The sequence below is a fragment of the Oncorhynchus gorbuscha genome, linkage group LG07 (genome assembly GCF_021184085.1).
Source record: "Oncorhynchus gorbuscha isolate QuinsamMale2020 ecotype Even-year linkage group LG07, OgorEven_v1.0, whole genome shotgun sequence".
In the NCBI taxonomy this organism is placed as follows: Eukaryota; Metazoa; Chordata; class Actinopteri; order Salmoniformes; family Salmonidae; genus Oncorhynchus; species Oncorhynchus gorbuscha.
The window spans coordinates 47,313,595-47,329,641 of record NC_060179.1 but is presented as its reverse complement, the minus strand read 5'-3'; the positions used below and the strand labels follow the sequence as shown (position 1 = coordinate 47,329,641).

Genomic DNA, 16,047 nt, shown 5'->3' with positions numbered 1-16,047 from the left:
ACTTTCTAAAAAAGTTGTACTATACTGACTCTGTTTTACAAATCCTTTTTTGAGAGTATTTTGACTTTTTGTATTGTTTGTTGGTTTGGCAATGCCACTGTCAGTCAGAGAAACATGCTGAGAAGGATTATTACCACAGCAAGCAAGGTACTTGGAGTCAAACATACAGGGCTGGATGAGATCTATAAGGTCAGGGACCTCCCCAAAGTACTGGGAGTCAAAGAGACAGGCCTGGATGAGATCTTTAAGGTCAGGGACCTCAGCAAGGTACTGGGAGTCAAACAGACAGGCCTGGATGAGATCTTTAAGGTTAGGGCCCTCCCCAAGGTACTGGGAGTCAAACAGACAGGCCTGGATGAGATCTTTAAGGTCAGGGACCTCAGCAAGGTACTGGGAGTCAAACAGACAGGCCTGGATGAGATCTTTAAGGTCAGGGTGCTCAGCAAGGTACTGGGAGTCAAACAGACAGGCCTGGATGAGATCTTTAAGGTCAGGGCCCTCCGTAAGGGTCACAAAATAATTTTAGACCCAAGTCACCCCCTGTACCTGGACTTTGAATTACTCCCCTCTGGGTGCAGGTATAGGGCACCCCTCAGCAGGAAAAATAGAACGAGACAATCATTCGTGCCAGGTGTGATATCCCTCCTAAATAGCTCGGGCGAATGTTCCCATTGACTCTGTAAGGCCAGCAGGCTAGTCTTTGCTTCTTTTTTATTTCATGTTTTACTTCTTATTTCTTACTATTATTATTTTTATTGGTGCTTAACTGCTATGAAAGTTGTATTGTCAATTTTGTTTTTTATTTAAACGGCACTTTCAATGTGTACATGACACTGCAACAAAATTTCCCCATGGGGGCAATAAAGTCAGTAAATAAGTAGGTAAGTAAGTAGTTTTGGTCAGTAATTGTGTGGTCAGTCATTATGTGGTTGTGGTCAGTAGGGGTGTGGTTCTGATCAGTAAATGTGGTCAATAGTGGTGTGGTCATGGTCAGTAGTTGTGGTCATTAGTTTTGGTCAGTATATGTCAGTATTTTTAGTAAGTAGCTGTGGTCAGTAGCTATAGCCATGAGTTGTGCTAGTGTGGTCAATAATTTTTGGCCAGTGATTTCTGTCAGTGGTTGTGGTCAGTAGTTGTGTCGTTGTGGTATTAGTTATGGTCAGTAGTGGTCAGTAGTTATAGCCATTAGTTGTGCTGCTGTGGTCAATCGTTTTTGGTCAGTACTTGTGGGCAGTAGTTGTGGTCAGTAGTCGTGTGGTTGTGGTCAGTTGTCGTGTGGATGTGGTCAGCCAGCTCCTGGCTGACTGACGGCTCTGACAGGTCCTGGCTGACTGACGGCTCTGACAGGTCCTGGCTGACTGACGGCTCTGACAGGTCCTGGCTGACTGACGGCTCTGGCAGGTCCTGGCTGACTGACGGCTCTGGCAGATCCTGGCTGACTGACAGCTCTGGCAGGTCCTGGCTGACTGACGGCTCTGGCAGGTCCTGGCTGACTGATGGCTCTGGCAGGTCCTGGCTGACTGACAGCTCTGGCAGGTCCTAGCTGACTGATGGCTCTGGCAGGTCCTGGCTGACTGACGGCTCTGGCAGGTCCTGGCTGACTGACAGCTCTGGCGGCTCAGGACAGACTGGCGGCTCTGGCGGCTCAGGACAGACTGGCGGCTCTGGCGGCTCAGGACAGACTGGCGGCTCTGGCGGCTCAGGACAGACTGGCGGCTCTGGCGGCTCAGGACAGACTGGCGGCTCAGGCAGCTCAGGACAGACGGGAGACTCTGGCGGCTCAGGACAGACTGGAGACACTAGCGGCTCAGGACAGACGGGAGACTCTAGCGGCTCAGGACAGACGGGAGACTCTAGCAAGCTCAGAACAGACGGGAGACTCTAGCAGCTCAGGACAGACTGGAGACACTAGCGGCTCAGGACAGACGGGAGACTCTAGCGGCTCAGGACAGACGGGAGACTCTAGCGGCTCAGGACAGACGGGAGACTCTAGCAGCTCAGAACAGACGGGAGACTCTAGCAGCTCTAGACAGACTGATTTTTTTTTGGACAGCAGTGGCTTCTTCAATGGAGTCCTCCAATGAACACCATTCGTGTTTTACTATTTTACGTATTGTAGACTCATCAACAGAGATGTTAGAATGTTCAAGAGATTTTTGTAAGTCTTTAGCTGACACTAGGATTCTGCCTAACCTCACTGGTGCATTCTGTGCTGTGCTCTTGCAATCATCTCTGCAGAACGACCACTCCGAGGGAGAGTAGCAACAGTGCTGAACTTTCTCCATTTATAAACAATTTGTCTTACTGATGAACATCAAGGCTTTTATCAAGATTTATGATTGATTTAGGATCTCTTTTGTTCAAGGCATGGTTCACATCAGGCAATGCTTCATGTGAATAGCAAACTCACATTCTGAGTGTTTATTATATTGCAGTGCAGCTCTAACCAACATCTACAATCTCATCTCATTGATTGGACTTCAGGTTAGCTGACCCCTGACTCCAATTAGCTTTTGGAGAAGTCGTTTGTCTAGGGGTTCACATACTTTTTCCAACCTACATTGTGAATGTTTAAATTATGTATTCAATATAGACAACAAAAATACAATTATTTGTGTGTTATTAGTTTAAGCACACCGTGTTTTGTCTATTGTTGTAAACTAAAGGAAGATCAGATCACAGTTTTTGACCAATTTATGTAGAAATCCAGGTAATTCGAAAGGGTTCACATACTTTTTATTGAAACTGTGTATAAAAAGTTGTCACAACTTCCACCGAAGTTGGTCCCTCTCAGTGTAGCCAGCACTGATCCATTTTTTATTTTCCATTGGTTTTGTCTTGTCTTGCTTCACACCCGGTTCCAATCTCATCAATAACATGTTGTGTATTGAACCCTCTGTTTCCCCTCATCTCCTTATCGGATATTGTTTTATTGTATGTGATTGTGCTAGTATGTGTTGGTGTGGGATGGGTTTTTGTACCCACTTTGTTATTTTATATATTTTGTTTTTTGGAGTTTGGTCAGCACTTATTAAACGACTGTAATGATATTCGTCTGCTGTTTGAAGAGAGTCAGACCGAAATGCAGCGTGTAGGTTACTCATGACTTTTAATGAAGAATAATGCGGTACATGAGATGAAAATACGAAAACAACAAACGAGTGAAACAAATACAGCCTATCTGGTGACTAACACTAAGACAGGTACAATCGCCCACGAAATACAACGCGCACTCAAGCTACCTAAATACGATTCCCAATCCGAGACAACTAGAATCAGCTGACTCCAATTAGGAATCGCCTCAGGCAGCCAAGCCTAACTAGACACACCCCTACTAATACACACTCCCCATTAATACAAACCCCAATACGAAATACAACATATAAACCCATGTCACACCCTGGCCTACCCAAACATATAACAAAAACACAAGATACAATGACCAAGGCGTGACAGAACCCCCCCCCCTAAGGTGCGGACTCCGGGACGCACCTCAAGAGCATAGGGAGGGTCCGGGTGGGCGTCTGTCCATGGTGGCGGTTCTGGCTCGGGACGTGGACCCCACTCCATAAATGTCCTAGTTCCTCCCCTTCGCGTCCTAGGATAATCCACCTTCTCCGCCGACCATGGCCTAATAGACCTCACCCTGATCCCCACATAACTGAGGGGCAGCTCGGGACCGAGGGGCAGCTCGGGACCGAGGGGCGGGCTCGGGACCGAGGGGCGGGCTCGGGACAGAGGGGCAGCTCGGGACAGAGGGGCAGCTCGGGACAGAGGGGCAGCTCGGGACAGAGGGGCAACTCGGGACAGAGGGGCAACTCGGGACAGAGGGGCAACTCTGGACAGAGGGGCAACTCGGGATAGAGGGGCAGCCCGGCACAGAGGGGCAGCCCAGGATAGAGGGGCAGCCCGGGACCGAAGCAGCCCGGTACTGAGGGGAAGCCCGGTACTGAGGGGAAGCCCGGTACTGAGAGGGAGCCCAGTACTGAGAGGGAGCCTAGTACTGAGAGAAAGCTCAGTACTGAGAGGAAGCTCAGGCAGGTAGTAGGCTCCGGTAAATCCTGGCTGGCTGGTGGACCTGGATGATTAAGGTTGTCTGGCCGATCTAGAAGATCTTGGCAGACTGGCACTTCTGGCGGATCCTGGCAGACTGGCACTTCTGGTGGATCCTAGCAGACTGGTGACGCTGGGCCGACTGGCGGCGCTGGGCAGACAGGAGACTCCGGCAGCGCAGGAGAGGAGAAAGGCTCTGGCTGAGCTGAACAGGCGGGAGACTCCAACAGTGCAGGAGAGGAGAAAAGCTCTGGCTGCGCTGAACAGGCGAGGCGCACTGGACGCGCTGGGCCGACTGGTAGCACTGGTGGCGCTGGACAGACAGGAGACTCCGGCAGCGCAGGAGAGGAGAAAAGCTCTGGCTGCGCTAAACAGGCTGGAGACTCCGATAGCACAGGAGGGGAGAAAAGCACTGGCTGTGCTGAACAGGCGATGCACACTGGACGCGCTGGGCCGACTGGGAGCACTAGTGGCGCTGGACAGACAGGAGACTCCGGCAGCGCAGGAGAGGAGAAAAGCTCTGGCTGCGCTAAACAGGCTGGAGACTCCGATAGCACAGGAGGGGAGAAAAGTACTGGCTGTGCTGAACAGGCGAGGCACACTGGAGGCCTGGTGCGTGGTGCTGGAACTGGTGGTACTGGCGCGAGGAAACGCACAGGAAGCCTGGTGCGGGGAGCTGCTACCGGAGGACTGGTGTGTAGAGGTGGCTCTGGATAGACCGGACCGTGCAGGCGCACTGGAGCTCTTGAGCACCGAGCCTGCCCAAGCTTACCTGGCTCGATGCCCACTCTAGCCCGGCCAATAGGAAGAGCTGGTATGTGCCTCACCGGGCTATGCTCCTGCACTGAAAACACCGTGCGCTCCATAGCATAACACGGTGCCTGCCCGGTCTCTCTAGCCCAACGGTGAGCACAGGGAGTATGCGCAGGTCTCCTACCTGGCATAACTATTCTCCCTTCTAGCTCCCCCCCAATAATTTTTTTGGGCTGTTTTTCCGGTTTCCTTGCCAACCGTGTTCCCTCGTATCGTCGGCTCCTATCTCCCGCTGCCTCTGCTCTCCTTAGTGCCTCCACCTGTTCCCATGGGAGGCGATCTCTTCCGGCCAATATCTCCTCCCAAGTGTAAAAACCTTTATCATCCAACACGTCTTCCCATGTCCATTCTCCAAATAATTCATCCTCCCTTTGTTGCTCCAGCTGTCGCTGCCTGTTTAAACCAGCGCCGGCGTGTCTTTTTCGTTGATTCGACTCTGTTTATACCAAGTTCGTTCTCCTGCGCCTGACTTCCCTGCCACCAACACGCAACCAAAGCTAGTGCTAATCAGAGCTAGCTAGCTACGCCCAAGACCAGAGCTGGACCAGAGCTAGTGCAGACCAGAGCAGTCGTTGTGGCCATTAGTTGTGGTCAGTAGTTGTGGTCAACAGTTGTGTTGTTTTGGTTATTAATTGTGTGGTTCAGTAGTTTTGTGGTCAGTAATTCTGTGGTTGTGGTCAGTAGTTGTGGTCAGTAGTTTTGGTTTGTAGTTGTGGTCAGTTTCGTAGTTGTGGTCAGTAGTTCCGTGGTTGTGGTCAGTAGCCGTGTGATTGTGGTTGGTAGCTGTGGTCGTATTGTGGTCTGTAGCGGTCAGTAGTTGTGGTCAGTAATTTTGTGGTTGTGGTCAGAGGTTGCGTGGTTGTGGTCTTTAGTTGTGTTGTTTAGTAGTTGTGTGGTCAGTAGCTGTGATCAGTACTCATGGTCTGTAGTTGTGTGGTTGTGTTCAGTAATTGTGGCAAGAGCTTTTGCCAGATAATTTGAATGTTCATTACTCTAACATAAGCCGCCTCCAACGTCATTAAGATAATTTTGCAGTAGGGCTCTCGTCCAACCGGCCTCAAAACCGCGTGTAACTACGCCAGCTCAGGACCTCAACATCCAGCTTCTTCACCTGCTGGATCGTCTGAGAACAGCCAAACAGACAGCTGATGAAACTGGGGGTTTGCACAACTGAAGAATTTTTGCACAAACTGTCAGAAACCATCTCAGGGAACCTCACCTACGTGGTCGTCGTCGTCCTCAACAGTGTCTTGACCTGACTGCAGTTCAGAGTCGTAATCGACTTCAGTGAGCAAATGCTCACCTTCGATGGCCACTGGCACAGATTAATCCCTTTTTCAACTGTACCGGGCAGATGGCAGACAGTTATGGTATGGGCAGGTATAAGCTACGGACAATGACACAATTGCATTTTATCGATGGCACTTTGCATGCAGAGATACCGTGACGAGATCCTGAGGCCCATTGTCGTGCCATTCATCCACCGCCATCACCTCATGTTTCAGCATGGTAATGCACGGCCCCACATCGCAAGGATCTGTACACCCTTCCTGGAGGCTGAAAATGCCTCAGTTGTTCCATGGCCTGCATACGCACCAGAGATGTCACCCATTGAGCATGTTTGGGATGCTCTGGTTCGACATTGAAGAGGAGTGAAACAACATTCCACAGGACCCAATCAAAAGCCTGTTTATGAAACAAATGCAGTTCACACCATATAGTGACTGGGTTTCTAATCCACGCCCTTACTTTTTTAAGGTACAGTATCTGTGATCAACAGATGCATATATGTTTACCCAGTGATGTGAAATCCATAGATCAGGACCTAATGAATTTATTTAACTTTTTATGGCTGCAGGGGCAGTATTGAGTAGCTTGGATGAAAAGGTGCCCATTGTAAACGGTCAGCTCCTCAGTCCCAGTTGCTAATATATGCATATTATTATTAGTATTGGATAGAAAACACTCTGACATTTCTAAAACTGTTTGAATTATGTCTGTGAGTATAACAGAACTCATTCTGCAGGCAAAAACCTGAGGAATTCAACTTCCTGTTTGTATTTTTCTGGGGGTGGCAGATTTTCAACCAAGCTCTCATTGAAATTACAGTGAAATGTGGATGAGTTTTTACTTCCTACACCTTCCACTAGATGTCAACAGTGAATAGAACTTTGTCTGATGACTCTAATGTGAAGGGGGGCCGAATGAGACAGTAGGATATGGGTCATGTTGAACTTGCTAAGGCTTCCACTAGATGTCAACTGTTGTTTCAGGCTTCTCATGTGAAGTGGGACCGGGTGGGAGCTGTTTGACTAAGGGGTCTGCCAGCAGCCTCGTTCTCAGTCACGCGCATTTCACATGAGAGGTATTTCTAGTTCCATTGCTTTTCTACAGAGAATAGAATTCTCCGGTTGGAACATTATTGAACATTTATGATAAAAACATCTTAAAGATTGATTCTATACATAGTTTTACAAGTTTCTTTGACCTGTAATATAACTTTTTGAACTTTTTGTCCAACTGTACCTGAACGTGATTTTGGATTTGTTTACCAAACGCCCTAACAAAAGAAGCTATTTGGACATAAATGGACATAAATGATGGACATTATCGAACAAAACAAGCATTTATTGTGGAACTGCGATTCCTGGGAGTGCATGAAGATCATCAAAGGTAAGTGAATATATTTATAATGCTATTTATGACTAATGTTGACTGCGCAACATAGCAGATATTTATTTTGGCTGTTTTGGGCTCTGAGCGCCGTTCTCAGATTATGCTTTTTCCGTAAAGTTTAAAAAAAATCTGACACAGCGGTGGCAATAAAAAGTTCTATGAAAAACATTTGAATTTTCTTCAACATTAATCATTTCTGTGAATTCATGTGGCTCTCTGCAATATCACTGCATGTTTTGGAACTATTGAACATAACACGCCAATGTAAAATAAGATTTTTGGATATAAATATGAACTTTACCGAACAAAACATACATGTATTGTGTAACATGAAGTCCTATGATTGTCATTTGATGGAGATCATCAAAGGTTAGTGATTAATTTTATCTCTATTTGTGCTTTTTGTGACTCCTCTCTTTGGCTGGAAAAATGGCTGGGTTTTTCTGTGAGTTGGTGGTGACCTAACATAATCGTTTGTGGCGCTTTCGCTGTAAAGCATTTTTGAAATCAGACACTGTGGCTGGATTAATGAGAATGTTATATTTTAAATGGTGCCTAATACTTGTATGTTTGAGATATTTGATTTATGAGATTTCTGTTGATTTGTATTTGGCGCACTGCAATTTCATTGGCTGTTGGTCAGTGTTTCCACTAGCGGAACCTGTCCTAGACAGGTTAAAATGACTGTAACTGTTGCATGTTGTATTTATATATTTTTTCAGTGTAGTTTAAAAAGTATTAAAGATGTAAGCAACTCAATCCAGCCCATTTTTAACCTTTGAGTGGCATTTCTAGTTTAAATGGTTCAACATCCAGTGAGGTTGCAGAGTGCCAAATCCAATTACATAAATGCTCATTATAAAAATTGAGAAAACAAAACATATTTTACATAGGTTTAAAGATTCACTTCTTGTTAAACCAACCACAGTGTCCTATTTCTAACATGCTTTTCGGCGAAAGCATACCTAGCCCAGAACATACCTACCCCAGAACCTACACCAGTTGACAAATGATTACAAACAGTAACCAGCCGAGCAGAAGTTTTACAAAACTTAGAAATAGAGATAAATTGAATCCCTTACCTTTGATGATCTTCATATGGTGGCAATCAGAAAACACACATTTACTCAATAAATGTCCCTTTTGTTCGATGAAGTCTCTCTATATCCAACAACCTTTTGTTCGCGCGTTTTCTTCAGTAATCCACAGGCTCAAACTCAGTGAAAACAATCAGACAAAAGAATCCAAATTGTATCTGTAAAGTTCATAGAAACATGTCAAACGATGTTTATATTCAATCCTCAGGTAGTTTTTTTTAGCCTAAATGATATATAATATTTCAAACGGACAATAACGTCGTCAATATAAAAGGTAAACAAGAAATGCACATGCGCCTGAAAAAAACTCTGCGTCACGTTAGGGGCCACTCGTTCAGACTGGTCTTACTCCCTCATTTATAATAATACAAGCCTGAAATGATTTCTGAAGACTGTTGACATCTAATGGAAGGCATAGGAAATGCAAATAGAGTCCTAAGTCTATGGATACTGTAATGGCATTGAATAGAAAACTACAAAATCAAACAAAAACTACTTCCTGAATGGATTTTTGCCTGCTAAATCAGTTCTGTTATACTCACAGACACTATTTTAACAGTTTTGGAGTGTTTTCTATTCAAATCTACCAGTTATATGCATATCATATCTTCTGGGCCCGATTAGCAGGCCATTTAATTTGGGCATGCTTTTCATCCAAAATTCCGAATGCTGCCCCCTACCCTAGAGGTTAAAAGAAGTAGCATACCAGAATAATAATAATAAGATTAAGTATGTCGACGATTTAAAGTGGGGATTCTTGCTTCGCAAGCCCCATTAATAATAACAAAAAGTAAAAAAGATTTTGTGAAATATTTAAAGTGTGGTTGCTTTTGCAAGCAACTAATAATTACTTCCTAGTATGATGCTGCTGGCTTAAAAACCATATATGTTTATTCATTTGATGATTTCAACTCTAGTGATCTATAGAACTATTGGAAGTTTTATTTGATATATGTCATAGTAATGTTTCTAGATTTAAACCTGCGGTGGTTAACATAAGTGTTTATAAAATGTTCATACTGCTTATAGATGTGTTATAATTTCTTTATGTAGGTACACTTCAAATAAAGGAATGTTCAATTCCTTGGTGTCGGCCAGGCAATCAGCAGTCCATAAGAGAACGCTATGAAAAACTCACCTGATCAGAATCATTGACCGTGATCTTCAGACCACGGATGATCTCTCCCTCTGGAGGGTGTTCGTACATGGTCATCTCAAACATGTTCTGCGGTCCATTCTCCCCATAGAAGGTGGGGGGGTGGTTGTTTAGGTCTACCACCCGGATAACGACCGTGGTGAACCCATAGTCCATAAGGTTCCCCTCAGGGCTGACCTCAGAGGCCTGGACAGAGAGAGGTGATTATTAGACCCTTATCATACCATGAAGTCTGATCCTGGTTTGAACCCTTAATAATCAAAAGGCCTTAATAATCAAACCAGTTTTGTTTTGGAATAAAGACTGTCCAAAAAGCAAGTTACAATTGACCAAATCAGATTTGTGTGTGTTCAGATTGTAGTCATTTGCTGACATGGCAACACTAGTTTGTCATGGTAATGGGCTTTTTCAGTAGGAAGTTGCGTAGTTTGATTGGTGGTGGTGCTCATGCTTCCTCTCAATCAGAATTTGTTGTGTACCAAGCTAAGTTGAATAGCCACAGCAATAAACTATCTTGCTACAGTGGCTTGCGAAACTATTCACCCCCTTGGCATTTTTCCTATTTTGTTACACCCTGGAATTAAAATATATTTTGGGGGGGCTTGTATCATTTGATTCACACAACATGCCTACCACTTTGAAGACTTTGTTTTTACTGTGAAAAAAACAAGAAATAAGACAAAGAAACTGAAAACTTGAGTGTGCATAACTATTCACCCCCCCCCCCGAAGTCAATACCTCGTAGAGCCACCTTTTGAAGCAATTACAGCTGCAAGTCTCTTAGGGTATTTCTCTATAAGCTTGGCAGGTCTAGCCACTGGGATTTTTGCCCATTCTTCAAGGCAAAACTGCTCCAGCTCCTTCAAGCTGGATTGGTTCCGCTGGTGTACAGATTCTCATTTGGATTGAGGTCTGGGCTTTGACTAGGCCATTCCAAGACATTTAAATGTTTCCCCTTAAATCACTCGAGTGTTGCTTTAGCAGTATGCTTAGGGTCATTGTCCTGCTGGAAGGTGGACCTCCATCCCAGTCTCAAATATCTGGAAGACTGAAATAGGTTTCCCTCAAGAATTTCCCTGTATTTAGCGCCATCCATCATTCCTTCAATTCAGACCAGTTTCCCAGTCCCTGCCGATGAAAAACATCCCCACCGCATGATGCTGCCACCCCCATGCTTCACTGTGGGGATATAATTATCAGGGTGATGAGAGGTGTTTGGTTTTCCTTGATGAATTTAATTATTTAATTATTATTTAATGAATATGCGCCCCCGGGGAGTGACATGGTCTTCTTTAGGAAGGTGTTTGATTTAATTGCCACAGAAACATCTGGCACTCTTATCTGTGGAGGGGATTTTAACATGATTTTAAACTGAAAATTGGACAGCACTAGTCAAAATAGGAACATTTGTCTGCTTGCTAAAAAGTTCAATAGAATATTACAGGATTTAGGACTGCTTGATCTATGGCGCGACTTTCACGTCATATAGGGAATATACCACATCATCACTCAAGATAAAGATTAAAGCACAGAAACTGCTGAAATTACAGGAATCATTGGTGAAGCTTAGAACAATATCATATTAATTTCACAGACCCTCTTAAATTATGTGAGATTCAAAAGTTATAACAGAAAATTTACCAGATTTACGGTGAAGAAGTAGAGAAAAAGCTCAGGTTTCTGAAACAACAATATTATGAAGCAGGCACAAAGGCAACAAAATGACTAGCACGGAATACATTTGTCAAAATAAAAGACCCCAAATCAAAGAAGATTACATGCAAATTGGATGAAATACAAAATGCATTTGAATCATATGGTACAAATCTGTACAAGCAACCAGAGAAGGCAGACAAAAGAGCATTTTTTGAGCTCACTTGATATCCCCTCAGTTGGGACAAAGCAAAATTATTGACTTACTTCAGAAATAACCATTGAAGAAACTAATAATATAATATCTAATCTAAAAACAAACAAATCTCCAGGCACTGAAGGCTTCCTTTCAGAATTGTTCAAATCCTTCAGAGAACATTCATGTTTGTTGCCCAATAATGTTTGAACCATGTTTTGTGCTGCTACCATGTTGTGTTGCTACCATGTTGTTGTCATGTTGTTTTCGTACCATGATGTGTTGTCATGTGTTGCTGCCTTGCTATGTTGTCGTCTTAGGTTTCTCCTTATGTAGTGTTGTCTCTCTTGTCGTGAGGTGTGTCGTTGTCCTATATTTATATTTCATCTCAGCCCCCGTCCCCACAGGAGGCCTTCTGCCTTTTGGTAGGCCGTCATTGTAAATTAGAATTTGTTCTTAACTGACTTGCCTAGTTTAATAAAATAACAACTACTAACATCTACTTCTGGCCTGTTTTAACTAGACTCTGCAGGACAGGGATCTTCCACCATTGTGGAAAGAAGCCATAATATATGTAAATCCTAAAGAGCGTAAAGATAAGAAGGAATGCAGTTCCTATAGACTTATCACAATTCTTAACATGGGTGATAAACTGTATGCATCAATAATAGACAAAAGAATGGAGCACATTATAGCATATTTGAATGACAGGGATAAAACTGGTTTAAAAACCTCTTAGGGATAGAAGGCACTATTTTCACATCCGGATGAAAAGCGTTCCCAAAGTAAACTGCCTGTTACTCAGGCCCAGATACTAGGATATGCATATAACTGGTAGATTTGGATAGAAAACACTCTACAGTTTCTAAAACGGTGACAATAATGTCTGTGAGTATAACATAACTGATTTGGCAGGCGAAACTCCGAGGACAAACCACCCAGGAAGCTCACTGTGTTTACAATTGGTTTTCTATGTGAAGCACTATTTAATAGGAACCTGGTTGCAGTTCCTATGGCTTCCACTAGATTCCACTCCACCTGAGAAATTAGGAACTAGAGGCTGTTCTTTGTGAGTGTCAAGCCAAGTGGACTCTTCTGTTTAGTGCGTGTGAACTGGATTGCGCGTCACGTTGTATTTATCCGGTATTGAACCCTGTATATTCCTTCCTAAATTTGATAGATTATTTACGTTTTAGGATACCTAAGGTTGTATTAGGAACGTTGTTTGAAATGTTTGGAACAAGTCTACAGGTAACTTATTAGATACTTTGTTGGATGCTGCGCAAGTTGGAACCGGTGTATTTCTGAATCAAACGCGCCAAATAAATTGACATTTTGGGGACATAAAGAAGGACATTATCGAACAAAAGGCCCATTTGTGATGTTTCTGGAACATTTTGGAGTTCCAACAGAAGAAGATCTGCAAAGGTAAGGCATGAATTATATCGTTATTTCTGACTTTTGTCACGCACCTGCCTGGTTGAAATCTGATTTTCATGTGATTGTATGTGGGGCGCTGTCCTCAGATAATCGCATGGTCTGCTTTTGCCGTAAAGTCTTTTTGAAATCTGACACAGCGGCTGGATTATTTTGATGTATAACACTTGTATGTTTATTAATTTTTATTATGAGTATTTCTGTTTTGAATTTGGCACTCTGCAATTTCACTGGTCTTATCAATCCCGTTAATGGGATTCGAACGGGAAGGGATCACTAAGATGTTAATACAAAATAGACAGACACAGGACAGGATTGTAATGCTCCGGGTGTCGTGGGTGTGGAGTCAGACGCAGGATACAGAGAGTGCAATGCTGTGCTCTTTAATGCACCAAAGCACCACAGGGTGCTCACAATAATAACGTCCCCAAACACGGGGAATGAAAAATGTACAACTGAAAATTCACGACCAGGAACAAACACGTTACTCTACTACAGAGCCGAAGGTTACAATAATGAATCCCGCACAACAAACAGGCGGGCCGGCTGTCTAAAGAAGCCCAACTAATCATCACAAACAGGTGCTACCAATTAACATACAAGGAGGGGGAGGAAAGACAATCAGTGGCAGCTAATAGGCCAGTGACGACGACCGTAACAAGGATGAGGAGAACACTACATGTCATGGACCACATCCTGACCACTCAGGGTAAGACAAGTGCTATATTAATCAATCAGTCGAGATGTAGAAAAAGCATTTGATTTAGTGGGATGGGATTATCTATTCAAAGTTACTGCTAGATTTGGTTTAAAAAATAGTTATTACAGTGCTTTAAAACACTGTAATCATGTCCGACTGCTAGAATAAAGATGAATGAACAAGGGACAAGACAAGGCTGTAATCTTTCACCCATGCACTTCACCTTGGACATCGAGCCATTAGCAAAGGCAATAAGACAGGACCCATCTTTACAGGGAATAACAATAAGAGGCAGTGAACATAAGGTACAACGTACCAGTGATAAGTATGGACACCTTTTCATTCCAGGGTTTTTCTTTATTTTTACTACTTTCTACATTGTAGAATAATAGTGAAGACATCAAATTGATGAAATAACACATGGAATCATGTAGTAACCAAAAAAGTGTTAAACAAATCTAAATATATTTTATATTTGAGATTATTCAAAGTAGCCACCCTTTGCCTTGATGACAGATTTGCACACTCTTGGCATTCTCTCAACCAGCTTCATGAGTTAGTCACCTGGAATTAATTTCAAATAACAGGTGTGCCTTGTTAAATGGAGATTTTGTGGAATTTCTTTCCTTCTTAATGCGTTTGAGCCAATCAGTTGTGCTGTGACAATGTAGGGGTGGAATACAGAATATAGCCCTATTTGGTAAAATACCAAGTCCATATTATGGCAAGAACAGCTCAAATAAGCAAAGAGAAACAAGAGACTTGAAGAACTGAAGGTCAGTCAATGCGGAAAATTTCAAGAGCTTTTAAAAAGTTTCTTCAAGTGCAGTCACAAAAACCATTAAGCACTATGATGAAAGTGGCTCTCATGAGGATCGCCACAGGAAAGGATGACCCAGAGTTACCTTTGCTGCAGAGGATAAGTTACTTAGAGTTAACTGCAACTCAGATTGCAGCCCAAATAAATGCTTCAGAGAGTTCAAGTAAAAGACACATCTCAACATCAACTGTGAATCAGGCATTCATGGTCAAATTGCTGCAAAAAACCACTACTAAAGGACACCAATAAGAGGAAGAGACTTGCTTGGAACAAGAAACACGAGCAATGGACATCAGGCCGGTGGAAATTTGTCCGTTGGTCCGATGAGTCCACATTTGAGGTTTTGGTTCGAACCACCGTGTCTTTGTGAGATGCAGAGGAGGTGAACGGATGATCTCTGCATGCGCGGTTCCCACCATGAAGCATGGAGGAAGAGGTGTGATGCTGTGGGGGTGCTTTGCTGGTGACACTGTCTGTGATTTGGCTACCACAGCATTCTGTAGCGATACGCCATCCATCTGGTCTGTGATTAGTAGGACTATAATTTGTTTTTCAACAGGACAATGACCCAAAACATACCTCCAGGCTGTGTAAGGGCTATTAGACCAAGGAGAGTGATAGAGGGCTGCATCAGATGACCTGGCCTCTACTATCGTGCAACCTCAACCCAATTGAGATGGTTTGGGATGAGTTAGACAGCAGAGTAAAGGAAAAGCAACCAAATGTGGGAACTCCTTCAAGACAGTTGGAAAACCATTCCTCATGAAGCTGGTTGATGATGTTATCTTATTATTAAAGACCCAGGTTCAAGTGTACATTGATTGATGGGATGTTTTACAAACATTTGGAACATACTCAGGGTGTGGTTAACCTGTTGCGACGAGCAATCCCATATCCGGGAGCGTAATTATAGCCTCAAGCTCATTACCATAACGCAACGTTAACTATTCATGAAAATCGCAAATGAAATGAAATACATATATTGGCTCACAAGCTTTGCCTTTTGTTAACAACACTGTCATCTCAGATGTTCAAAAAATGATTTTCAACCATAGCTACACAAGCATTTGTGTAAGAGTATTGATAGCTAGCATAACATTAAGCCTAGCATTCAGCAGGCAACATCTTCACAAAAACAAGAAAAGCATTCAAATAAAATAATTTACCTTTGAAGAACTTCGGATGTGTTCAATGAGGAGACTCTCAGTTAGATAGCAAATGTTCAGTTTTTCCAAAAATATTATTTGTGTAGGAGAAATCGCTCTGTTTAGTTCATCACGTTGGCTAAGAAAAACCCTGAAGATTCTGTCATTACAACTTTTTTCTAAATTAACTCCATAATATCGACAGAAACATGGCAAACGTTGTTTAGAATCAATCCTCAAGGTGTTTTTCATATATCTATTCGATGATACGTCACTCGTGGCAGTTTGGTTTCTCCTCTGT

At 43.4% G+C, this 16,047-nt stretch overlaps 1 protein-coding gene across 6 annotated transcripts in view; it reads right to left on the bottom strand.

The window, feature by feature from the left end:
* LOC124039934 (cadherin-related family member 1-like) overlaps positions 1-16,047 on the bottom strand; it is a 181,698-nt gene that overhangs the window by 73,229 nt on the left and 92,422 nt on the right. For all 6 annotated transcript variants that reach the window (XM_046356503.1, XM_046356499.1, XM_046356502.1 and 3 more), the window contains one exon: positions 9,778-9,981. In XM_046356503.1, coding sequence (XP_046212459.1) covers positions 9,778-9,981 — 204 coding nt within the window. The remainder of the gene's footprint in view (positions 1-9,777; positions 9,982-16,047) is intronic.